The sequence below is a fragment of the Cavia porcellus genome, unplaced genomic scaffold, assembly GCF_034190915.1.
Source record: "Cavia porcellus strain 051 isolate PalLab524CR breed Dunkin Hartley unplaced genomic scaffold, mCavPor4.1 scaffold_31, whole genome shotgun sequence".
NCBI lineage: Eukaryota > Metazoa > Chordata > Mammalia > Rodentia > Caviidae > Cavia > Cavia porcellus.
This window is the reverse complement of record NW_026947514.1, coordinates 31,613,044-31,639,037: the sequence shown is the minus strand read 5'-3', so window position 1 is coordinate 31,639,037 and position 25,994 is coordinate 31,613,044. Positions and strand designations below refer to the sequence as shown.

At 42.4% G+C, this 25,994-nt stretch overlaps 1 protein-coding gene across 6 annotated transcripts in view; it reads right to left on the bottom strand.

Moving 5' to 3' along the window:
* Positions 1-7,745: 7,745 nt before the first annotated feature.
* Slc8a3 (solute carrier family 8 member A3) overlaps positions 7,746-25,994 on the bottom strand; it is a 140,755-nt gene continuing 122,506 nt past the window's right edge. The window contains exons 3-8 of one of the 6 annotated variants that reach the window (XM_063241442.1): positions 25,633-25,739; positions 18,586-18,603; positions 14,547-14,671; positions 13,964-14,063; positions 12,043-12,315; positions 7,746-9,775 (exon numbers count right to left, since the gene is read on the bottom strand). In XM_063241442.1, the coding sequence (XP_063097512.1) occupies positions 9,399-9,775; positions 12,043-12,315; positions 13,964-14,063; positions 14,547-14,671; positions 18,586-18,603; positions 25,633-25,739 (1,000 nt within the window). In that variant the 3' untranslated portion in view covers positions 7,746-9,398. Of the gene's footprint in view, positions 9,776-12,042; positions 12,319-13,963; positions 14,064-14,546; positions 14,672-18,585; positions 18,604-23,463; positions 23,568-25,632; positions 25,740-25,994 lie in introns of all 6 variants that reach the window. The other 5 variants (XM_063241445.1, XM_063241440.1, XM_063241441.1 and 2 more) reach the window with 5 other exon arrangements.

Here is a 25,994-nt window from a genome sequence, read left to right as displayed (position 1 = left end):
AGTGGTTTTTAGCACTATTAGCAAAAACAGTGCTAAAAATTGTGAGTCAGCTGATTCTTTATGGGGCATCAGACAACATACAGTGACTGAGGGTGGGGAAAATAATTACAAGCTATGAATGTATATGCATGTAGAGAACTGGAAATCCTCTTAGGAAACTTTAAAGGGGCCTCCTTTCCTGGAGCCACAGAAATGGTAGGGATATAGACCAAGTCCAAGGTACAGCATGAAATAAGCAGTCAACCACACTAGGAGTCCTCAGGACGCTGGGGGAAGGATTCAAACCAGGTGACATAGTGAACTGGGTGCTTTTCTCAGAAAATTATAAACCTGGACTTGCATAGTGGCATTCCATATAACATGAAATAGATAAACAGAACCTGGCTGAATCAGGTTGAGAAAGCAATAGTACAAACAGGTGGCTTAGACTTCTCTGATAGTTGTTACCTACAACGTTAGAATCTCAACCTCAGCCACAATGGCTTTCCAGGGAATTTTCTGTGATCAGTTTGTAAAGTAAGAAAACATGGATTTAGTTCCAGAATGCATCTGCACAATGTTTCAGTGCCAGCCAGCAGTGGACAGAGCCATGCTGTAGCTCTTCTTGGAGGAGACCCTTACAGACTGTAATGGATGGGAATCCTCCCAGTGGGCAGAGCTTCAGGCAGTCTGAACATATCCAGTTCAGACTGAATTATGGATTGATATTGACTCATACTGAAGACTTGAAAGGAAGTTAACTGGTGTATCTTCCCTCAAAAACTCATATTGAGACATAATCCTCAAGGTCATATGGTAATGATATCTGGAAGAGGGGCCTTTGGGAGGTGACTAGATGAGACTATGAAGGCAGAGCTTCCATGACTGCATCAGTGACCTTATCAGAGTAAAAAGATTCCCAAGTTAGTAAACTTGCTCTGTTTCACTCTGTGATGCCTTGTGCCACCTTGGAACTCTACAGAGTGTTCCCATCAACACGAACTCTCTCCCAGATGTGGTTCTTTAACCTTGAACTTCCCAGAATCCAGAACTGTAAGAAATAAATCAGTTATAAGAGCAGAAAATAGACCAAACCATAGGGAGATTTGGAAAATGTGTGGAAAGAAGTCCATTGTATGAAGATTTGGTGTCTCGTATAAATACCTACCTGAGTACAAGCACAGTGATTGATGTGCTCATTAATCAAAGAGACCATGAATATTAGTTGGCCAGTATCTCTAGCCATTCTGAATTCTTGTTCAAGGGGCATAAATTAGCAGGAGAAATAGAGACTGTACTTGGCTCAATAGCATGGTAGCCTCTTGTCAAAGCTCATCGTGAATAAATGTCTTTCTAACAGTAGGAGCAACAAACTAGCCGTGATATAACAAGATCTCCCAGGAGGACCACCCAGTTACCTGGTGTTAGATTGATTATATTGGACCACTACTATCACAAAAGAGGCAAAAGTTAGACTTCACAGGGGATAGACCCATATTTTGGTAGATATTAGCCTTTATTGCTCATAGTGTTTCTGTTAGCATCTCCACTATAGACTCAAAATGCCTTACCCATTACCATCTTTTACAATGATGTCTCTAATCCAGGGCACTGGACTTATAACCATTTCTATTACTTAAAGATGGCTGGATGACTAGGGCCATAGTCAAATGCAGACTCAATTACTGAACCAGCTAGGTGATAAAACCTTGTGATAGTGTGATGTTACCTTACTAAATGCAGCATATGTTTCAACTGGGGCAGGTATTTGCTGCTGCTTGCCTCTACACAGAATTCAAATGTATTCAGGCCAAAGAGTGATCCTCCAGTATTATGGCTTGTAATCCATTTGAAGAAGTTTAATTTCTGTTTTTATATTTTTGGGCTCAGTAGATATGAAGATCATAACGTCAAAAGGATACATATGCCTACCAATGAATGTAATTATAATTCTGATTAAAAAGAAGTTGATCCTTTCCCTTACCCCTTTTGGATTCATTAAACTAGGTGGGGTGATCATCCTAATTACTTGAGAGAGACTGAGTTGCTGCTGCACGATGAGAACATGAAGGACTGTGCCTGAAACTTGGGGATTCATGTGGTGTGCCTTTTCAAACACTTGTGCCTGAAAGTTGTGGTCATAGAATGACTGAGTAATGTGCCAAAACTTAAGAATTTTGGGAATGATGGTTTGGATAAAATTACCAGGTGAGGAACCTCATCAAGATGAGACTCTGGCTAAGAGCAAAAGGACATGAAATGGTTGGAAAAGATGACACCATGAGATAACACAAGGTGCATATACAGCGTCTACTATTTACTAGCTATGTCAGACTCATATTTGAAAGCAATAAACAACTCTAGTTTCCCAGGATCAAGGGACACAAGGCTTTCAGTACTAAAACTGGGAAAGTCTTGGGCAAACCAAGACAAGTCATGCTATTTCAATCCATTTTCTTCTTAAGTATTATACCAGGAAATAGCGACTATCTTACATACCCAACTGGTGCATGTGGCAATTATTTTGGAGTCTAGTAGACCTAGACTCCAGCTCTGTCACTTGCTTAGGACATGACCTTGGACAGATTGCCTACCTCCTCCCAAGGCTGACCTCCCCACAGTTGTTTCCACCCTCCGTTACCTGCCCTACTTATTAACATGCCAGACCTGATATGGCCAACTAGCCATATTTATGTTACTATTTCTTTGACACCAAATATGTCTGTCTTTTCTACTGTACCTATAGGCTTGCCTGATTTAGAAGTCCTGGTACCACTGCTGTTTCTCCTAGTATTAACTTCCAAATCTATGGGGAGTACACACTGTGAACTATGGGTACTGACTTGAAAATTTTTTCCTTTAATCCTTGCAACACTATATTCTTAGATTGGAGAAAATGAGGCTCAAGGAAGTCCTCACTTGTTTAAAATTCCACAATGACGGAACTGGATTTAGATTGCACTGAGTGCTGGAGGCACCAATATGTGAAATGCCAAAATTCTCAATGCTTTGATTCTGTAACAAGTGTCCCATGCACAAATGGCTCCTGATTGGTCACTTAAAAGAGAGATGGGTTGGGTAGAAACTCTAGAGAACTGATAGCATAGACCTTGTGTACATGGAGTGGTCTCTTACGAGCTGCATCAAATAGTTTTCATGCAGATATGCTCAGCCAGTGTGGTTAGGGAATTCAAATTCCAGAATTAATACAAAATGTTTCAGTTTTGCAACTATTCCTGTTTTTGAAAAAGCACTGGATGGATCAAACATATCATTTGCTGGTCACTAGATTTTTAAATTCTCTCACAGTCATGGAAAGAGAAAATGATTGTATGAGGACCCACCCAGAAGTCCTGAGAATAGCAAAAGAATGAACACCTGCTGCACAGTATAGCAGATATTTCATTGATGTAATGTGCAGTGGTAACAAACATGACTGAGTAACAACTAGCTCCTATTGTGTTTTCATTGAGATAGAGGTCCAAAGAACTTGAAATACAGTATAAAGGACTAAGATCAGAGCCACAATCCAAATTACAAGACACTAAAAGAGTTTAGTTTAGGTCAACTCCTTTCCAGATTTTAAAGAGGGAATGATGCAACCCCACTTTTATGTATATAGTAAAATGGAAATGAAACCAGAATCCAGAAGAGACCTGTGTGCACCTGTGTTCACTGAAACATTATTTATAATAGCCAAGACAGCCCTATTCATTTATTAACAGGTGAATAGATAAATTGTGCTGTATGTGTAAGTGGAATATTACTCTGCTTCAAAAAAGAAGGAAATCCTATCTTTTGTACAACACGAATAAACCTAACACATTATGTTCAGTGAAATGATTCAGGCGCAGAAAGAGAGATGCTACATGACTCACTTTCATGAGCAATCTAGAAAAGTCAAATTCATAAATCAGGGAGTAGAAGGGTATTACCAGGGGTTGGAGGTGGGAAAATGGGGAGGTGGTTCAAGGGCATAAGCTTGTAATTCTAGGTTAAAGTAAGGTCTGGAGTCCTGAGGTACAGCATGATTACTACTGTGATTAATAATAATATATGGTATACATACTTGAAATTTGCTAAGATAGTAAATCTTAAACATTCTCAGTATATGAAAAGGGAACTGTATGAGATGATAGATAAGTTAATTAGCTTAATTACAGAGTGTGTATATCAATCAAAATACCAGATTTTACATTCTGAATACATATAATTTTTATTTGTCTGCTAAACTTCAATTAATGTGTACTGAAAGAAAGAATGATTGATTACATTTAAGTTTATGAGTAAAGGCCAATCTCACTTTCAATAATATGATCTCCCCCTTGCTGTGGTTGGATGTGACTAGTCTCTGCCAAGACTCATATTATGACTTTGTTCCCAATGTAACAGTGTTGGTAATTGGTAGTGCCTTTAAGAAGTAATGAGGCTATGATGTTCCACCCCCATGAAAAGCTTAGTGCGGCTCTTTTGAGAGTGAGGTAGTTTTTATAAGAGTAGGTTGTATGCAGTGGATCAGCTTTCTATCCTTTTCTGTCTCATCCATGCTTATTCCTTGCTTTCCATTTCTTGGTCATGTTGGGATGTCACACAAGACCTCCACTGAAGTGAAAACAGATGCCAGTGTCATGTTCTTGGACCTCCAGAAGTATGAGTTAAATAGACTTTTTTAAAAATGTAAAGCACTGGGACTCTGGTATTTTGTTACAGCAATAGAAAATGGACTAAGACATTAATCCCCAACTCTGTTCCCTTCTGGAACTGCTGTTCCACATGACATGGGAGTCTTTTTATGGATATTCTTTCCCAGGAAGATGTCTTTTGAATCATCCCTCTCTGGGGACAGATGATGCTCCATCAGTAATTTTCTTAGTAATTAGGCTCTTCAATCCAAATCACTTTATCACAAGAAAATTTGCCCAGTCTTCTTTGGCTCTCATCGGTACATCAGCCCTTCTATGTGCCCCAAGATAAGGTGCTCACTTGATAAGAACAGAGACAAACCAGAGGAGAGGAGAACCACTGGCGAATGAGACAACAGCTGGTGGCTGGTGTCTTGTATCTTCCCTCCTGGATACTGGCAGCCTGTCTGTGGCATCCCTTCACTGACTGGACCTGGTGCCTGCAATCTTAGCCTTCTCTCACTGCATGTCTCAGTGTTTGTCACAAGAGGTCATGATGTTCTGGGATAAGCACTCTAAGCAGAATTTGGAATTAGAAGACCTGCATTTGTGTCTGACACTTTCTGTGCGCTCCTGGACATTTCTCACAACTTCATTGGTGAAATTATAATACCTACCTTTTGTGGTTCTTATTACACACGCATACATCAAAGGTTTTGAAAACTCATATGGATACAGGTCAGTTTGCTATTGGTCACTGATATTAAAATATTAATTCTGAACCACAGTGAGACTGTGGCAGGCACAGACATCTCTAAAACATTCATCCTTTTGTAGTATAGAGTGCTCATTGGGGAGGGCTTCGAAGGCAAGAACTTAGGTTACCTTTGTATTTGGGTGGGTTAAAGAGTCAGCATGAACTGCAGGGATGAGTGTGACTTTGGAATCAAGGCTGTTACAAATGCTTTCAGCCTCTAATTTTCTTCCTATCTGCTGCTCTGGAAAGTGGAAGTTACAAAATGGAAAGAAACTGAGTCTCTGAATCACCAAATAGACAAAAGTCACCTACTAACCAAGAATATCCTCACTGAATTAGGACATGATTGAGAAATAAGTTTCTATCTTGCTAAGCCAACAAAATATCGGGTTGATTTATTATAGCATCTAATACTGATGAATACTAAGACTGAGACAAGAGAATGGGAATATTGTGGCTCAGTCAGTAGAAGGTGCTGAAAATAAATATGGGCTGTAAGTGAAACAGAACACAGGAAGCCCCTTGGGAAATAAAAGCAAGGGCTGGTGATGTCCTTTTCATACTAATACACAGGCACAGCACCAAGGCATTGCAAAAGAACCTCTGCAATATTAGGTCAATCAAGGTTGTCAGGCAGTTTGATCGTGTGCACATGTGTAAATACGCATGTACACATATGCACATAATTTGTTGTGTGTATTCTACAGCCTCAACATTAAAGTGGAAGAAATTGGTTTCTGAGGCTGTCACTGTGATGCAGCAGAAGGACTGGCTCAAGGTGACAGCCGTAGTTGTTGGTGGCAGCTAGACTGTGCTTTGGTCTTCAGATTCCCAGCGGATCCCTTCAGACTCCTCTCCATTCTCTGTTGTTCATCCTACTTTCTCTCTTGATAATGCGCAGCATCTGGAGAGTCCAGAAGGATTTTGAGAATGGGAAAGATGGACACAAATGGATGTCATGATTTCACATCTGTCATGTAACCAACTAAGACTGGGGGAGAAAGAAGAGCTTTTGAGTCAAGGTTTTTCTACCTGCTCTTTTATGATGTTTTGTTTTATTTTTAAATCTTGTTGCTTTCTAATTTGTGCTTCCAAAGAAGTACTTCCCAGCCTCATTTCTGGCCACAAGTTTAAGCCCAGGCAAGATCTAAAAACCCACAGTCTTGAGAGAAAAAGTAGAAAAACGCCATCATATAAACTGATAACCTTTCCTTAGTCTAAAACACTTCAAACCCCCAAGTGGAGCTCAGTTCAGAACTCTATACTCTAGCAGTGCTGACTATCTTTATTGCATGACCCACCATGTCCAGTTTAACCCTGTGTCTTTGAGCATGCCATTGCTTTAATGACTGTCCTCCAATATAAAGGCCTTTCACCAAAGCAAATCACTAGTGAGTCTCCTTCAGGATCCTATTTAAGCACTACGTTCTCTGTGAGTTCTTTCCCAATCCCTCCAGGTTGAGTTTGTGGTTCTCCCCATTGTGTTACCATGATTGCTCTTAGAGCACGCAGGCCACAGACATCTCTAAAACAGCCACTTTTGCTTGTAGCTTGGTGTTTATAAGCTCTCTTACAAGCTACTTCCCATTATTTAGTGTTGGGAAGGGGCACTGCACATACAGTGTGACTGCACCCTCCTTTGCTTACCCAAGTTATCTAGACCAGGAATAGATACTTAATACACAACAAATAATCCAAAGGCACCTGGCCACCAAGACAGCCTGCTGTAAAGGTTTTTGTCTTCTCCAACTGGCCCTCTGGGAATGGGAAACTGGCTGTATTTTCTCAATTTACATTCAGACAAGAAAAGGGAAGGCCCAGTTGTGAGGCAGTGAAAGAGGGAGCATCAGGGTTGGTGACTCAACTGTTTTAATTGGGTTGTCGCTTATAACTCAAAGAACGCTGATTAAAATGTTTCATCCCCTCCCCCCAAACCAGGAGTTTCCTGAGGTCAGGAACTACATCTTACTCTTGTTTGTGTAACTAGAATGCAGTTCCATACCTGCAAGGTGTGCAGAGTTGTTGGATGAATGATGGATGCTGAATGATGACTGTTAGAAATATCCCTGGTACCGATAAAAAAAAGAAAGAAAGAAAGAAATATGAGCACTGGTTTCCTAGCTGGAATCCACTGTTCTTTTCTAAAACCAAAACTCCTTCTTTTTACCATCATGGGCCTTACTACTTATGTACTCAGTTTTTTAAAGTCTGGGTCTCATCAGTGGCAGTTGCTTGAAATACTGTAGTTTCAAAAGTACCATGTTTGGTTCACTGTGCCTGAGCATAAAGGGAGCTGGCACCTTCTCCTCAGTGACATCTGCTTCAGGGCAGAACCAGATGCCCCCCCCCCCATTCCCTGGAGAAACACAGAGAGCAGAAGCTGGATGTAGAGAGATATAAGTAGAGCTTTTATTTTTTTTAAACCAACCCAATATTTCCACTGGCAACTGTCAACATAGCTTATGACACAAGCACTGTTTCTTTTTCAGTTTTTTCCTTAAAAAATGTGTTTAAAATTAAACAGTTTTTCCCCCCTTAGAAAATGTATTCATGTCAACGCAGAAAGCCTAAAGATCTGTGGGCAGTTTTGTGGTGATGTCATATGTGTGTTTATGTGTGTTTGTGTGTTTTAAAGCCAGATCCTTTCAAAGTCCACTGGGAAAAGGTCCACAGGGCATGTCAGTCTCTTTTCCTATAAACCTACACGCCACGGGATTACAGTGACTAAGATTCTTCTTAGCGGGGCAAGAAGTGTCCCCACAGGTTGGAAAAAGAGCTTCACGAGGTTTAAAAACACGCAGGAACATGAGAGAAATGAGGAATCCCAGTTCCTATCGTGAAAATTCTTTCAAACCTGGCCCAAGGACCAGGAGAGATGGAAAAATCCCCTTGTTCTCTTCTAAACGTCTAAATTTCTTGCATGACTTCAAGAAAATATAGTCAGCCCTCTTAGTATGGTGCATCAGGATGTGAGGGGGTGTGAAGCTGACATTTCTCAGAAACACTGACATTTTCAATACTGTATACTCTTTTCCTTTAAGATCTTACTGGTTGGACACCTCTTCTCTCCTGCCTCATATGCAAAGCCACACATATTTGAGAAGCTGTACGTATCCCTTTCGCTCACCAGCTGCCCCTTTGCCATCATGTACCATTCCAGCTTTTGTCCTATAAGCACACATTTTGTGGGTCTCTCTGCAGGAGTGCACACAAAACACTGAAACAGGACCTACAGAATGGAAAGATGTGGACAGAGAGGAAGACAACTGCTTGTTTTTTATTTGATTTCAATGGAAATGAATAAAGCTCCTCCTGCTCCCCAAATTGAGCTTGCTTCATCCAGTTGTCATCTGTCCTCCAAAGAACTCAGGGGAAAAGAAAAGGAGACGGGGGCAGGACTTCGCTGAGCCAAGCCATGGGTGTGACCTCTTGAGAGTAAGGGGATGTGTCTGAAAAATCCATGCTTCTATCTGCTGGCTCAGACTTGGAGTCCTCCATGGCACCTTTGTCACCAAACTCAGAAAGAAAAGATGAGACCACAAATAAGTAAAATCTCGTGGAAAAACAAAGGCATCCACGATAATGATTACAATGAAAAGAACCCCAAACCAGCCACATGGAAAGGGTTCATTTTCACATCTTTCCAAGCTGAATGAGAGAATCATGATGTGTCACATTGGACAGATGGGAGAAACCCTGCCCCCAAAGAAACTGGAGGCAAAGGAATAATCGGAAGGCAAAATAGGAGGAGAAGGGTGACCTTTGCTGTGGGTTTGGGACATATGCGAGAGATGGGGTAGAGGTGGATTTGTTGCTGTTGTCGATTTATATTTAATGAAATACTTTGGAAGGTGGATGTCTCCTCCATTCTGACTGTTTGATTAAGACTTTTCCAGTGCACAGCCAGGGTCAGGTGAAGTTCCTGGGGCTTGAGCCCTGGTCTTCCTCTCCAGGGCTATCACCCTGGAAAGGGCACTGGTGGGGAAGTGCCCTTCTCCTAGAAGTCCGAGGCCTGTCCTGCTGAGGCCTTGTTCTGTGGCTCAGAACCCCTTGATGTAGCAATAGGCCTCCAGCGTGGCAAAGAGTATGTAAAGGAGCCACAGACTCACGAAGAGCCACGTCGTGGCAAGCTTGCAGCCACGGGGGCCACCAAGCTCTCCGCCCAGGTGTGGCCGCCGTCGGTACAAGAGCACACTGATGCAGACAAATGCAAAGATGGTGAAAAGGGTGACTGAGAAGGCCAGCGTGCCTGCTGACACATGGAACTCCTGTCCCTGCAGGGCCCAGTAGATGGCGGCCACGGACCAGGCCAGGCCGATACCCAGGAAGACATTGACGGCGTTGCTGCCTGTAACATTGCCAATGGAGGCGTCTGCGTACACGTCCTGGAGGGCAGCAGATTTGCTGGCAAATGTATCTGGAAAAGGACAGAGACAAATGGAAGCTGGCAAGAGGCCAAGGTGTGAAGGATTTAAAAAGGCAACTGAGCATAAGGCCACTACCAACTCGGCTACTAATGAGCTGTATCTTGTTGGGAAGTCATATTACTGGTCTGGGGTTCTTTTCTCATTTGCAGGAATCTGAAATATCCCTAAGAGCTGTTCTGGTCCTGATACTTAACAAGTGGGTTTATTGTTTTCCTGTGACTGCTTTTCTCCGTAAGGGAGTTTTCCATTTCATCATATCTCCCCAGGGAACTCTGACCTCTCCGGAAGCTGCTTAGAGTAGACACATGATTGCAACTGGTGAGTGGCACACATACGCACTTAACACTGACAGTGACTGAGCAAAACCTATGGACTCAGGATTGGGAATTGATGTCTGGGACACAGGACCTGCTGGAGAACCACCATGGGGACATGTAGAGTGAGCTGTGAACCCAAGGAAGAGAGGGCTCTGTCACTGCAGTTAGTATAGGCATCACAGGACTTTGAAGGATATTTGACCTTAGGTCCTGGTACAGATTATAGAAACAGGAAAGACCACCAGGAATACCTAGCTCAGCCTTCTCATTTTACAGGTAATGAAAATAAAGACCAAGGAATCTACCCAAGGTCACAAAGGAAGTTAGCAAGAGAGTTTACCCTAACACCTTCATATAAATACTTTTCTATACCACTGACCTACATCCGGAAAGCTTTATCCAGAGCTATGATAACAGAAGCATAGACCATATCTTAACCTTTCCAAATGCTGTCAGTTGTTTTCTGGAGCAGTTGCCAGGATTTGAACATTTCCAAGCCATCTCCTTGCCCAGTTTGTCCTGACTTACCTCATCATTGCCAGTTTTCTCAGATCTCCTAAGAAAACCATCCTTCCTTGCTCATGACCTTGCATCTTTGCTTCTGATCCTCTGTTAGTTCTTCCCACATTTATTCTTCCCCCATATCAGCTCCTTTCCTCCAATGGTTTGGACAGCAGTGATCACAGGGCATCACATCCACTTTCCCTATATCATGCATCTAACTTCTTATCACTGGATTCCATGATAGCCAAACTTCTTGCATAACTAATGTATTTATAATCCCACCGGTGCTAGGGCTTTGGGAAGATGTTTCCATAGATTGGGACATAGATTCAGTTACTTGCCAGAAAGTATGTTCTTGTTCCAGGAAGGGTTTACTTTAGTCTTGCTAGCATACTCCTCTCTAATCTCCCATGAGAAGATGCCTTTTGCTTTTGCCTCGAGCCCATGGAACTGGTAAAGTCTTAGAAGCATTAGAGGCCACAAGTGAATTAAGCAAGAAACCTGGCAAAGACCCCCTCTGTACTTACTAACTCTAACTTGTCATTTTGGCCCAGATTATAAGACTTCCCTTGGAAGCCATTTCTGACCCAGTCTTGCCTACATCTTTCTGTTTTTAAGTTTTACTTTACATAATTCATCAAGATGGTTTTAATTGACATATTCAGAGTGGACTGTCCTTCACTAGATTATAAACTTGAGATGGAGAAGGAAACATGTCTGTCATACTTCTTATAATAATTCTAGCAACTACCATAATAGCATAGGAGACACAAGTGGAGCTCTGTAAATATTTGTCTTATAAATTAATTAATTAATTAATGTCTAACTCCGTTTGTCTCTGGGTGCTTGGGAGATAATAAAAGCATCATGGGGAAGGACAAATCTCACACTAAGCTTTCTTTGCCCATCCTGCTAAGAGATACATTGTTCTCGCAGGTGTCCACACATTCAGAAGAAGCTAAGAATGCATGTGGTAGTTCTGCAGTGACATTTTAAAGCAGGCTAATCTTTATGCTCTCAGAGACTACCAGTAGTAAGTGGAAGAACAGTGTCCACATATTTTGTCCTGTTGAGTAATATAATGTATAGATTAAGAAACTGGATCACTGACTTGGCAGGTAGGGTAATCTAGTAGACCTCAGTTTCTCATCTGTCATGTGGGAATAGTGACTTCCCTATTTAATAGAATTTGGGTGAGCATTGAGGGGATTGAACATGTAAACTACTTAGCATACATGGTGTCCATCATTTAAAAAACACCCAGGAAGTGTTTGATCTCATTATTAATACTATCAGAAATCCCTCTGACTTTTGTTCACTGTAAGAGCAAATGTTCTCTTAAGCGCCAATCTGAGATGAAGAAGATACGGGAGAGTGAAGGGATTCTTTGAACTGGAAATACCCTCTATATGAGACAGAGTATTTGTTCCTCTCACCTGGCACAGAGGTGCCAAATGCTACAAAAACAACGGCTGTGACCGAATCCTTGAGACCGATGGTGCAGCCAAAGTGAGAGGCCAGATCTCCAATGATGGCGGTGAGCATGCCGATGATGAGGATGGAGACAACGAAGCAAGCCCAGCCGTGGCAGTACTCTGTGGGGGGCACACAGGCAAACAGAACCTTCCAGAAGACAGTCAGGAAGTGCATGACGTAGTCAAAGCAGGATGGCAGCCTCTCTTCCCCTGATTCATCTTCATCCTCATCCCCTGCTGGAGACAAGATAAACAGGCCAAGGGAGGGCAGCACCGTCAGATCCTCCGCATGCACAAGAGAATCAAGTCCAGTTGGCAGGCATCAGGTCCTGCGGCTCACTCTGGGTAGCTGACAAGGCACAGGGCATGAGTACTTAGTAGCTGGAAAGGAGCTGGAAAATGGGAAGTAATTTGGTTACTGGCCAATTTGAATGCAGGGCACCAAGGGAGGACAAGAAAGAGAGGGCAGGAAACAAGGAAGGGAGACAGAGATGAAGAGATGGGGCAGGAGAACATGAGGACAGGTAGTGGAGGAGAAGGAAAGGAGGCTCGAACAGTCTGTAAATCACTGCCCAAGCAACACAACAAAACAAAACCCCCACAGTTGCCATGTGTTTGCTCTCCACTGGATGCCAACAGGGCCTCTCTTGAATTTTATGGCCTGGTTGCTGCAGCATCATCCTGATTTGGGTCATCATCCATCCCTGGAGTTACGGCTGTCATTCTGTCATTTGTCATGCAAAAGTCTTCCCCATCTCCTATGAGACACAGTGGGACTGGGACTGGATTGTTCTTGCCAGGAAACACGGGCAGGGATTCAGTGACCTAGAAGAAGAGTCTGTGCAGAGGCTCCCTAGCACACTGTCATGTGTAAGCTCTGTGATGTTTTGACAGAACAGGTAGAAGCTGTGTTTCAAAAGAGTAGAAATCAGGAATCTGGGTTCTAAGTCCAGCCTTGACATTAAGAAAATCTGTAACTGGGGTACATTTTTCTGTTGTTCTAAACCTTAATTCCCCCATTTCTAAAGGGAGTTTGGTAGGCTATGTGGCCTACATTCCATTTATTGTCCTTTGAGAGACACAGTTTCAGGTCATCAGAGGGGTCACTAGAAGGACCGATGTGAACGTGGGGCAGCAGCAACAAATCTCTCTTCCTGGCTGTACTTTGCTCTAGCTCTGGGGATGTGACCCTGTGGGTTGCTATGACAACAAAACCTCATGGAAAAACAAGGCCAGTGGCGCTCAGCAGCATGAGGAGGCCTCAGTATTGCCAAGAGGTAATACAGGGATGGCCACCTAATCCTATGCTAGCATATCTGCAGGCCTCGGGGACCCTGGCTGTGCTGTGGGTCACTGTTGAGGGACATGTCAGGGAAATGTGGTGGAGAGATTTGGAATTATCTAGAGCGGAGATCTGTCAGAGAGTCAATGCAAAGCATTTTGCAAATTCCTGACCCTTACAGCTCTAAATCAGAATTGCCTTCTGTCTCAGAGCAGAGAGAGACCAAGTTAATGAGATCAGGAATAATGGAGACCAGAATTTACTGCATAAATATTTTATACCTGAATGTATCTTTCAACTTTTCTGAGAAAGGTAGCTATCGCTCCCATTTTAGATGAAGGCACGGGGGACAGAGAAGATAACTGCTCTAGTACACACAGCAGAACCAGGATTTGAAACCAGACACAGCCACAATTTTTTTTGTTAATCCACAATTTTGTTCTAATGTAAACTAGTGAAATACTGGAATATGTAGCACTAGAGCCAAGTAGACTGGACACAGAACTCTTTCAGGACTGGTGAGCCACTGATAAGTCTCTGCTCTTCCTTGTTGGAGATGGGCTAATTTTCCCAAGAAAGTCATCTTGAGACCCTTCTTACCTGCACTGACAGTGATTGCTTCCATGAACTGGTCCCTCCAGGAATGGGTCCCTACAACCATGGCCAGATTTGTCTTCTTGATCAGTTTGTCCACTGTAGTCTGGCAGGGAAAGAAAAACTTGGAAACATGAGGTTAGAATGCTCAGAACAAATGAAGATTCAAAGGAATGAAAGATGTCCAAGAATTCTGAAAGTTAGGCTAGTCTCTGGGACAATATATCTCCTTTCTTTGGTTGTGGTTTATGGCACTGGATATTGAGAGTAATAAAATAGGGAATGAGGATATGATGTCAATAATCCTTGCACTGCAGAATGAGTCTTAGTATCTTTGTCTTTAAAATGCAGTCAAAAATTGGGATGGTACATTAAAGGTATCTTATTTCTTCACAATATTCCAAGTATACAAATGGCCAGCACTGTTTATAACATGTTAAATATGGAGAAATGAGACCTAGGGTGGGTGAGTGATTTCTTCAGCTTTAACTTCATATATCCAGTGATGAAACTGAACAAAACCTCAGGTCTTCTGCCCCCATCACCTTAATGAATCTATTATTCAATTAGATCTCACTAGTGGCCTGACCTTGAACTCATAGGATTCTTCAATGATGACCTCTAGTTTGGGGTGTTCACCCAATACTGGCTTTCCCATTTCTGCTATTCTCTTGGCCTCCTCTTCCTCCATAGTCAGCTTCCTTTCTGTTACCTCTGCAACAAAAGAAAGTCAGACTAAATTTAGTACCATTTCTAATAATCAGAGCTTTAGTTCTGATTATTAGACATAAGCCACAAATAAAAGGTAAGTATCTTGAAAATGAAGACCCCATGTATTATTTGGAGCCACTTATATGGTATGCTGGACATTTTATGAATATTAGGTCAGGATAGGAGTCCTTATTGACCTGTGACAAGCATTCTTCTTTATGGTGTTTATCTGCACAGGAAATTCAACTTAAAGATCCTTCAAGTACCCTGCAGCACCAAATGAAGTTCCAAAATTATTCAGGGAGATACTGGGGAGCTGCAAAGAAAAGCCAACTCTCTTGATCTTTAACTATGTTGAACTGTTGGACCTGATTGGTTGTTCCACCACTTTATGTAACTGTTCTGGGAGGCACATTTATCAGACGGCAATGTCTATGGGTGCACATTAACATTTATTTCCAGCATTGTTGGTGTTATCCTCTCTACAAAGGAGGAAAGGGGAAATTTCCAGGACTATACTTAATACAAGTGAACATTATCCTTATAATGAGAAACTTGGAAGGTTTCCCAATAAACTTCATGCTGTTCCAGTAAGAGAGCCCAGAAATTCTGTACGAATCAGGTACATTTCTTCTGGAACACAAATACTCGTTCAAAAACCAAAATAAAAGAAAAGTCTTCTTTAGTTTCTTTTAAGGCATTCTCTGTGTCCCTCGGGATCTTGACTCATTTGCCAATGGCCCCTTCTCATGTTGAACAGACACTTTTTCTGCTTCAGCTGGTGAGTCCATTTTAAGACCACTTCACCATGAGACGTGTTTTCTGGATTAGAGTGAAATAGAGATTGAATCTTTTTATTCCCCTTTGATTAGAAAATCGCTCTTGGCAGGCTGTTTCTTTCAGAGCTCATTTAAACATCTTCCCATCCAAGTCCGCATTCTCACATGCAATTAATTCTTTTATTCGGCTCCTTAATTGCTTTCACTCCACACAGTAAACCTCCCAGAGGAACCCTCTAGTCCTTGGATAATCTCAAGGACAAATTGGGTCAGAGACCAAGAAGGTCTTCTTTTCTTTCTAGCAGAGAAATTAGTGAAGTGAGGGGAGGGGTGAGACTCAAACTCTTAAAGTTGCAATGAAAGGAACTCACTGAGAAGTCTGTAAGCCAAGGCTGGAAGTTATCAGACAGAGAAACTTGCATTTTATATAATGGTTTTCTCAGTTGAGCTGAATGAAAATGGGATGAGACTGTGCAGGCTGTGAGCTCAGTGCTTTACTCTGTTTCTGCACCAAGCATAGAAGGCAATTTCAAAAATGCCTGGGAGCTGTCCGTGGTGCTACCCCCTATTCAGCTTTCTTGGCCACTTTTGGAAACAATGATTTCTCAAGGACCTGTGCATATTTCCTAGTTAGCAGATACTCTCTAGCAGACTGACTTCACTTAGTTCATTGATTCTGATTCTTTGATTAGTTAGTTGTGAAGGCAAATCAGAGTGCATCTATGGTTCTAGCTATGTATGAAGCTAGCACACTTGGAAACTAGACTGTAAGTCACTCTGGGAAAAAGAAAAGCCCTTAAAAAAAGATACAGAGATTCCTTAAAAGAATGTAGTAGTCTTTTCCTCTTCATGAAGGTTTTGGGATCACATCACAATGCCTGTATTAGCAGTGACAGCATCATTCCATTCCTCCTTCCTGGTTCCCTGTGACACTATACATGTGTCACAAGGACCTGATCCAATACAATGAGCTCTCCAATGACATATAAATGTACTTGTCTAACCTCTTGTCTAGCTATCAATCTAGCCCCATGTCCATCTGGCAGGATATTTATCTATCTACTGACCTGTCCACCCCTGTGGTGGCAGTCAGTTTTTCCAACTAGCTTTCTTCAAAAATCTCTTTGATAAATGACCAACCTTCATTTTTGAGTTTTCCACAGCTCCACAGAGGGACTCTGTGTATATCCACTAATTCACTGATTTACATAGTCACATGCTTTTACATAAACTCTGATTTAGTGTTTTAGTTTGCCAGAGACTCCTCTCCTTTTCTATTTTTGTAATGCCAATAGCTTTAAATTCAGATTAAGTTGATTTCTTGAGAGAGCATTATGTTTCATACCTAAAACTATGGTGACCTTGGTCATGTAACTCCTCAGAATTACAAATGAAGAGGATAAGTGACAAGTGATCTTGACATGTAGACTGACTAAAAAATCTCAGTTCTAGAACTAGGAAGGAAGAGAAGGAGAGAGAGAGGAAAGGGAGGGGAGGAAAGAGAGAGAGGAAGGGAGAGAGAGAGGGAGGGAGGGAGGAGGGAGAGACAGAGATAGGATAGAATATTGGACAAATATTGGAAAAACAAAGAGCTTATCAGACCTGATTGGAATAGGTAACAAATACCTGCAGGCACCCTCACAAAGAAGTGGGTTGGGACTCTCATCTGCAAAGTCCCTGAACTTGGTGGGGTAACTCAGGTAGCTCCATCTTTTACTACCAAGCATATTAGTTATATTGGCCTCTCCTCCTGGTAAAGTTAAAAATAAATATTTGAAATTTGTAGTGGAAATAAAACCTAATCAAGTTTCCTATATTAAAAATTCACAGATTGGAAGATCTAGAAAACATGATCTTCAGTTTAGCTTCTCTTGACATCTGAGTATATGTACAACCACAATGTGTGGAGAGGGGGGACAAAGAAAACTAAGTATCTTCTCATGCAAGAGGATGAGTGAGGTGGAGAAGGCCAGGGCCATAAGATCAACACCCTGGGAAAAGAGTGGACAATGCAGGGCTGGGTGTAGCTATTGTCCACTTGGTTTAAAAAGAAATCAACAAGCAAAAAAACTGGAGTTACTTTTTTTTCCATTAAAGAAAATGTGGGAGTCACCTATTTTTTTCTCTTGAGGCTGCAGAAAGGCAAATGTCCCTACTCTGTACACTACCTCTTCCTAAGCTCAGCGGTTAGGCCACAGGTGCCTCTGAATACCAATGGACTCTGTAAGAGATTTCCCTCTTAAATGACCTTAAGTTTTTTCTGTGTTTAAAGAACAGATAAAATGTGAGATTTTTTTAAAAATCCATTGAAACTATTTTGTGGTGCCTACTCTGTCTGCCTCAAGAGTTATAGAATTGATAGATACGGGGAAATGCTTTCATACCTGTTCATGAAGTTGAATATTGAGACTCATTTCTACACATGCAAACATACTCTCAAAGCAAGTGTATATTCTACACAGACTCTAGATTCTGCATGAGAATGTCTCTGAAATAAATTCTCTAAAATGTCTCTTTCTAGCCAGAATATTGCCTCCACCTCCCTTCTTGCTGTTCGCAGCACATGTGCCTCTAAGACTCAGTGGCAAATTAACCCAAATTCTAGCAATTTAGGTTTCAGCAATGATGAGATAGAAGATTTCCAGAAGCAGTAAAGTCATAGTTTTTTTTTTAAATTGCTTTCTATGTTCTTACAGCAGCTCTTATTATTATTTTCTCTTGAATCTCCTGAGATCATATTTCTCGCAATCTCATCATTATCCTGTTAAAAGATTCTAGGTCTGACTTTCACTCTCTTTTTTCTAAAACATAAGCTGCAGATGAATTAGGATGCAGGCAAGGTTTATGAACCACTTGCTTCTTGATAAATTCCATTTATCTTACTGGTTGGTTCCTGGTCCCAGAAGGATTCCGTTATATATTGCCCACATCCCAGGAATATCTAGTCATGGAAATGACACTCAGAGAATTGCTACTTCTTGACAATTAGTTCACTTGGGGAAATAAGTCTTCCAGGCCTTGGGAGAACTTGTCAGGTTAACTTGAACCTATAGTTACTATTAAGTAAATTAAAGAACATTGATCTTAAAGCATATAATGCAACTGACAAGAACTTGAAAAGAGGGAGACACCTCTTACCTGGAGATAACAGGAGCGCTGTTTGCAAATGGATATCAGACAAAGGGAAGAAGAAAAGGAAAGAACATTAAGGTCTCATCTTGAAAGTATCTCCAGGCTTTGTGGTTGCTGGCAGCAGAAAGATAGCAGTGAGCTTAGTAGGTGAGAGCTCAGAAAAAACATGCAAAAAGCAGCATTTATAGCATGCAGAGTAGGAGAAGCAGCAAGAGGTATTATAAACAGCTGGAAAGACCATTGAGCAGTTAGAGAGTTATTCCCATGCCTTCCCTGTAACTCTGAGAGCTAGGGATGGAGGAATTAGGATGGAGGAATCAAGTGAGTGGAACAAAGAATGAGTTGGTCTCTCATGGCCCATTCTAATAAGGATTGAGAATCCACTTTTCATGAGACAATAGCAGTTGCAATGCTGCTATAGTAGCTGGTCTATCAGTGCAAGTATGACCATAGGGCTTGAGTGGGAGTGCAAGGCACCAGTAATAGTGTGCAAGAGTGCAATCTATGACTCCTATTCCTTGCCTCACAATCCGATCCTTCTCTTCTCTGCTTCCCAGTGTCCATGTTTCCATGGCCACAAATGGTATCCTCACTGCCATTCTGGCCACAACTTTGATTTCTTTTAAAAGAATGACTTAGTGAAAAGAGAAGCCCAGCAGAACGTTGCCCTTGAATGGTTTCTGTCATTTTTGTAGATATATCTGAGAGCTCAAGGCCATGGATTCCTACCATTTTGTGTTACCTGCACCTTGCAAAGTCTCTGGACTCCATAAGTGTTGAATAAAGGTTTGTCTTTGGCTGTTTTGATGGTTGTCTTTCCATAGATCTTATAATGCTGCATCTCTGGGTGGCGGTCTTTTTGTTTCAGAAAGGGTAAGCGAAATAAAAATTCAGATATAGAACAGAGAAACTGTCATACCAAGAGCTATACATAGATGAGAGGTGACAATTGGAAGGTCTCTATAGGAATGGACTGGAAAATTGAGTCAAAGATATACCCAACACAGGTTGTTCCTAGCCCCTGAATTGGTATTTATGCCAAATTCTCTTAGACTTCAGGGTTAAAAAGAATTCTTATGACACCTAAGTTTTTATATTGATTGAATTAGTATAGGCCCTCACTCCTTGGCACTTTAGATAAAGCCCAGAAATACTCTGCTGGGTGGCCCTGTTAGAGCTAGTGATGGGTGGAGATTGATGAGGACAGAGTATGTGTATATGTGTGGGGGTGGCTGTTATTTGTTCTTGTAATCTCTAGGAATACAATTTAAGCCTGGGACCCATCATCCATAGTCATAGCAACTGAAGACTTTTATGGACCCAGAATTTTTATGGCACATAAGCAGGTAGATAGCAGTTGATTTCTTCTGGTATCCTCCATCTAGATTTCCAAGGAGGAAATAAATCAATGTATCTTTTCACTGCATTGAAATAGATGATAGGAAAGAATGAATGAAGGAAGGAAAAAAAGAAGGAAGGAAGAAAGAAGAAAGAAGGAAAGAAGGAAGCAAGAAAGACAGCTTATCAGTGGCAAGACAGCTCATTTAGTCTGCTCCTTCTGTGGGTCTGCATGTAAGGCCCTTCTGGGCCCCCAAGTCTAGTTAAGATTGGAGATTCCAACACATTAATGCAGCTCTAGTCAAACAAGGGTGGATGCTCCAAAAATGTCCAGATGCCCTGGTTTTCACTCAGATGTTCATTCCAATGCTTGGCTCATGCCCAGGACAGTGAGAAGGCCTGAAGTCAGCTGCAATTGCAACATTCTCTGGTCACCATCTCTATGAATCTGAGATGTCTTTCCTGCTACGCAGTTATATATGGGCCTGTGAGATCCAGATAGGCTAACTTTGAATGACATAAAACCTTGTTTATTGCACTGCTGCTGCTGTTAAGGGAAGCCAGAGCTGAACTTCCCCCTGTATTGATGTCCAGGGTCAGACGAGAGTCATTTCTCCCCTTTTTCTATATTCTAGGGACAAACAGGAAAGAACATATAGCTCTATGAATCATTAGAAAGTATCTGAACATTTGTAAGGGTGAACCCTTACAAAGACAATAAATAGATCCTGTTATTCAGCAACAGCCAATAATGTTGCACTCAGAAGACTACTTCTAGACTCTAGGACTGACTCTATTGCACAGTGATTGCATTTTCTATTCATTACTCCCCCTTTTCCCTACCCCAGATTGCCCAGAGCTTTTAATATCACCTCTGAAGTCTGTTTTGTTTGCCAAGAGTAGACTTTTCTATTTCAAATCCAGTACTTTAAAAAAAAATACAACTATTATTTTGACCATGCAGAGATTATGTTGTTCTGAATGTCTAAGGCTCTCCCACACAGCAGTGATAATGAAAAACAATTTCCACAGTACCATCTCTCACTCTGAGAACAGCAGGGAATTCTGCAAATCAGGATGGGTTTCATTTGATTCTGAGTCTAGACAATCAGGTCTTATGACCTTTTACCTTACAATCTGATGCCTATTTCTGGGAAGAACTGAAGCAACTAAAAATTAACACCCTAGACCACAGAGCAGGAAGCTGAGAAGTTAACAAATTTCTTATTGGTGGTTTCCATCTTGACATCTTGGTTCCTATGGAAGATATGGGATTATATCATATGGATATATTGCTGAATTCCTTGTCTTTTCATCTACTCCCTCCACAGGACTAGGCTCGCCAAGGATTTGCTAACATCTCCTTGAAAATACAACTCAGCTCAAATAAAGGAAAGTTCCTTCAAAAATGGGTGTTCAAATTTGGCCAAGTCTTTTGAAGAGCACCAGTCATATCTGAGGTCACTGTCTGTTCTGACGTTTTGGTAGAAGTTTAGGAGATATAGAAAAGACCCTCTTTGCTAGCATAATAAAAGCCTGAATGGACTTCTAACTGATTTCTCTCACCTTTGCATTGCTTTTGTCTGCACCTCAGTAGCTGAGAACATGAAAATGGATGATGCTAGCCCCAGTGGCCTACTATTTTCAACCAGTCATGAAAATGCTGAGTAAATGCACAAGCAAGATGTGAATGAGGTAGGGAAGGTGCTAAGACAACTTCTGAGAATATTCACAGTGGCAGGAACTGGAAGACTGGCTAGAATACAAAGTGAGAAGAAAAGGAACAAAAGATACTGTATTTTGACACTCTTTAGTCACCAGGGTGATGGCAACACCTAACAAAATAGACAAGAAGGAGGGTAGCAATAGAAAATAGAGAGGGTTTTTGCCCTTCAGGCAGCAGATGTATTCAAATCAGTGTGGGAAAAGAACTTCTCAGCTCTGCAGGTAGTCTCCAGCAGATGATGAGAACTGACCAATCAGGCAAATCTAAGACGTGTGGAGGAGCCTTTGAAATGTCATTGTGGAATCTTTAGACCTCCCAGCTTTATGCTGCTGCCTGCCATGCAAATATGAAATAGATGGAGATGATCATCCTTTTGGATAAACAAGTAGATTTCACTCTGTTTTCCATGAGGCGGTCGCAGCATCTCTTTCCTGAAGAGGAACTTGAAGGTTCTCCTTTTGACATTTCCCAAAAATAGTCTCTCCCATTCCCACATCGCTTCTTCCAACACTTTCAACTTAGTGGTTTCCAATGATTCTCTTCAAGTGAAGAAATCTTTCCTTACTTGTACACTGGCTGCAAAATAATCAGTTCCTTAGGAATGAGCCCCTGACAGCTATGTTGAGCTGTATATCCTAAGGGAGGAGAGGGGCCACTTCTCTAGTGTGGGATGAGAAGTCTGTTGTGCTCTGAGCAGTATCTTCACTTGTAGATGTTGAGCAAACACAGATATCCATGAGTCATCCATCAGCTGTCTCCAACAGCTGTGTCTCAGGGATCAGTACCAGCTACCTCCTTGCAGAGTCATTTGCATAAGAAAGCTTACAAGACAGCTCTGGCCCAAGTACAGTGTGAGTTCTTTCTTTTTTTCTCCCAGTGGCCACTAGCTAGAAGAGTTTTTGTATCTGGAGTCACTTATTTTCTCTTGCAGACTCTCAACTCTAGAGGTTGCATTATCACAAAGAATCCTGAATAGGCTACCCTGCCCTGGACTATGAAGAAGGGCAGCAGAGGGTGGATGAGATGCTGAGGGGAGGTGAATAACTTCCAGGTTGCAGGATCCCCTTCAGGAGCCTGCCCTCTCTCAGCGTGTTCTCAGAAGTTGTGGCCTCTGACAATCAGCTGGCATTCCTCCTCATGCCATGGTCTCCTCAATTGGACAACAGCTGGATAACATACTTACCTCTGTAAAGGGCAGAGGAGCCCACGGGCCACTCTGCAAGTGCATAGCTCACTAAACATTCAATATAGATTCAGGATGCAGTGAAAAACTGTGAAAGCATCAGAGCAGCATGGGTCCCAGCTCCATCCCCAGCCCTCTCACATTTAATCCCAGCTAGAGAATGAGGAGCGGCAGGGGCTAAAGGCAGGGAAGGGGCACAGGCATGCAACACACCATATTCCTTTCCTTTCCTCTCCTCCCCACCCACCAGGGAGGTCTCCCTTTTAAAAGCTACCATGTGTGGAGGGGGAGGTGAAGGGTGAGGGCAGTGCAAAGGACAGTAGTAACTGGACAACTGTAGTGCAAAACAGAAGTAACACATTTGGGATAACAAGGGAGTAAGGCTTCAGGGCTGGAAAAGGAGGAATTTGCAAATAAACTATGGCTCAAAAGGCAGAGATGATACCGAAACAGGGTGAGAGCGAGAATACAGGAGGAAAGAGCATAAAAAAGTTTGCTGGTCCAAAGGAGAAAGGAGGAGAAGGAGAAGAAAAGGGGGAGAAAACCGAGAGTTGCCTTTTCTTTTTAATTATTTTCCAGTTTATAATTTCTTTCTGTCTTTCTTTCTTTTTTCTTTTGTTTTTAAAGAATCTCACACCTGATATTCCACGTTCCATCCATTTCGGTTCACCAAGGACAATGAAGAAATTCTCTTGCCTTTCGTATTCCTCCTCATCTACTATTTTAACCCTTATGGTTTTCCTGTAGGGACAACAAGAGAGAGAGTGTGTCGACTGGGTAGGTAGGTTGGTTGGTCACCTGGAACACAGCCTTTAAAATCATTCCCCACCACACTTGGCACATGCAGCCCCGTCCCGCCATGGTGGCCTGTGACAGGACTATGGTAGATTGTGTCGTTCTCTTATGAAAAAAAGTCTTAGCTTTTCTGGTCTCCTGGGTCATCAGTGTTCTTATGGGTGAGCAGGAAAGGGAGCCAGGAGGTAAGGACAGGTGAGCACAGGAAGGGAGGAAGGAGGGCAGGAAGGGAACAGGAAGGGGTGATGGGGAGGAGTCATTTTAGCTCCTGCTGATGGTTAGTAAGAAGTAAGTCGGGCAGCACATTCCATTGGGTGTCACATGGTAACAGTGGCATTTCTCTGGGCAACAGGTAAACTATCTCCACTGGGAATGAACCCAGAGCCCTTCAGAACAGCAAGTGTATCTGTGGAACACAGGGCTTGTGTCCCTTCTTTGTGTCTGTACCCACTTCTCACATGAGCCTCATAAAGAAAATTAAAAGGAAGGTATTTATGAGAGCTAGAGAGAGAGAGAGAGAGAGGAGGGGGAAAGAAAGGAGGCGGGATCCTATTATTTTCTCATGCTTTGTCTCATAGGGGGCGTCAGTGGAACAGTAAGTCTTAATCATCTGTCCTGAGTCTGGCTTCCTACATTTTGTCAACCAGGGCTTGGGTCCAAGTGATGAGGTCGCTGCTCATCTTAACAAAACATAGTGCCTTTTATAAACAGATCACCAGTGTTTTTTGAAACACTCCACTCCAAGAACTGGCCCAGTGTTGGCTCAGGTATCTGGCCATATGAAGGGGTTGCTGTGTGGAGGCTTCTCCTGGTACATCACCTAGTGGTGGCTAGCAGGTTCTATGAGTCGACTGGCATTTTCTCTTTTGAGTGTGTGTGTGTGTGTGTGTGTGTGTGTGTGTGTGTGTGTGTTGTATGTGTAGATTCTGGGATCAAAACTTCCTCAAAGGACAAAGTAAATGAACAAATGGCTTCCTTGGAGGCTCAGATTTTCCTACATCATACAAGCTTTGCTTTGTAGATATTTCTTGGACACCGTTTATGCCTTGCCTAGTAAACAGAAGTCAAAGCTTACTGATTTTTGAGGGCCTAGATTTGGGACCCTGTGGATATCTACAGGATATGAGGCTTCATGTCACAGGGACTTGCCTCCAAACTAGCAGCTCCCTCAACAGGATGGTCTACCCAGGACAGGAGGCCAAGGGATGACCAAGGCCACTTATGTCAGAGGCACAGCTCCATCCACTCTGAGAAGTCCCAGGGATTGCTGGAAAACTGGAACTGAGATCAGAATCTTCTCCCTTACCATTCCAATTCTGCCTCCCCTCCCTATGAAGTGAGGCGGCTCTTTGACTGAGAGCCAGAACTCAGACCTGTATCTTCAGCTGTCACAGCTTGGGAGGGAAATAAGCCTTGATAGTGGAGAAGTGGATTAGATGATTCCTGAGACCTGTTTTGGGGACAGTGATGAACCATGATTCAAGTACATTGATTTTCAACTTCATGGGACTATAAGCTTATCCCTAGGGAAAACTGTTCCAAGAAATCTGCACGGGGTCCATTCCTTACTGCTGCTGTCTGCCTGCTTCTATGTCAGCAGGCTTTTTCTTTACTGTATACTAAGTCAAGTGTTTCACATACCACACTATATAGGTCGTAATCTCTCTCTGTCTCTATGTCCCACTGCCTCTCTGTCTTTATCTCTCTCTCTCTCTCCCTCTCTGTCTGTCTTTCTTCCTTTATTTCCTTACCCCTCAAGAAACTGCCATTGGTTCTTGAGCATCCCTCTTATGGGTACCATGTGACAGGTTGGCAGGTGTTAGGACAGAGCTGGGAGCAGAGATCAGAGAGAGGAGAAGGAGAGATAAAAGAAAGTAAGAGAAAGAAATCAGTGAAAGTGGGTCAGAGAGGTAGAAGACAAAAGCAGTAGAAAGAAACAGACTGAAGAAAGACAGAAACAGAAGAGGAGAAAAAGGATGTTAATGTTAGTGTGGAGGACAGGGTACTACACCTTTCTGAAAACTCATATCCACCATGCGGGGGCCCATCATCTCAATGAAGTAATTCTTGTTTTTCTCATACGCCTCATCATCAATTACCTTGATGTGAACTGTTTTGCTGTGGATGGAAAAATAAGTATCATAAGCAAGGAGCAGAGTAGGGACAAGCCACCAGGAGAAGAAACAGGGGGAGAAGAAAGCAGCAGAGATCTAGAGGCCCATGTTTGCCCCACAGCACGCGGGCACGGAGGACAGTGCTGCCTGGGCCCCCTCCAGCCTCAGTGGCCTCCTCCTGGACTTTGTGTGGCTCCGTGGCATGGCTGTGCTTGAAAACCAGAGAGAGCTGAGCTTCACAGTCCAAGGCTTCTCTGTG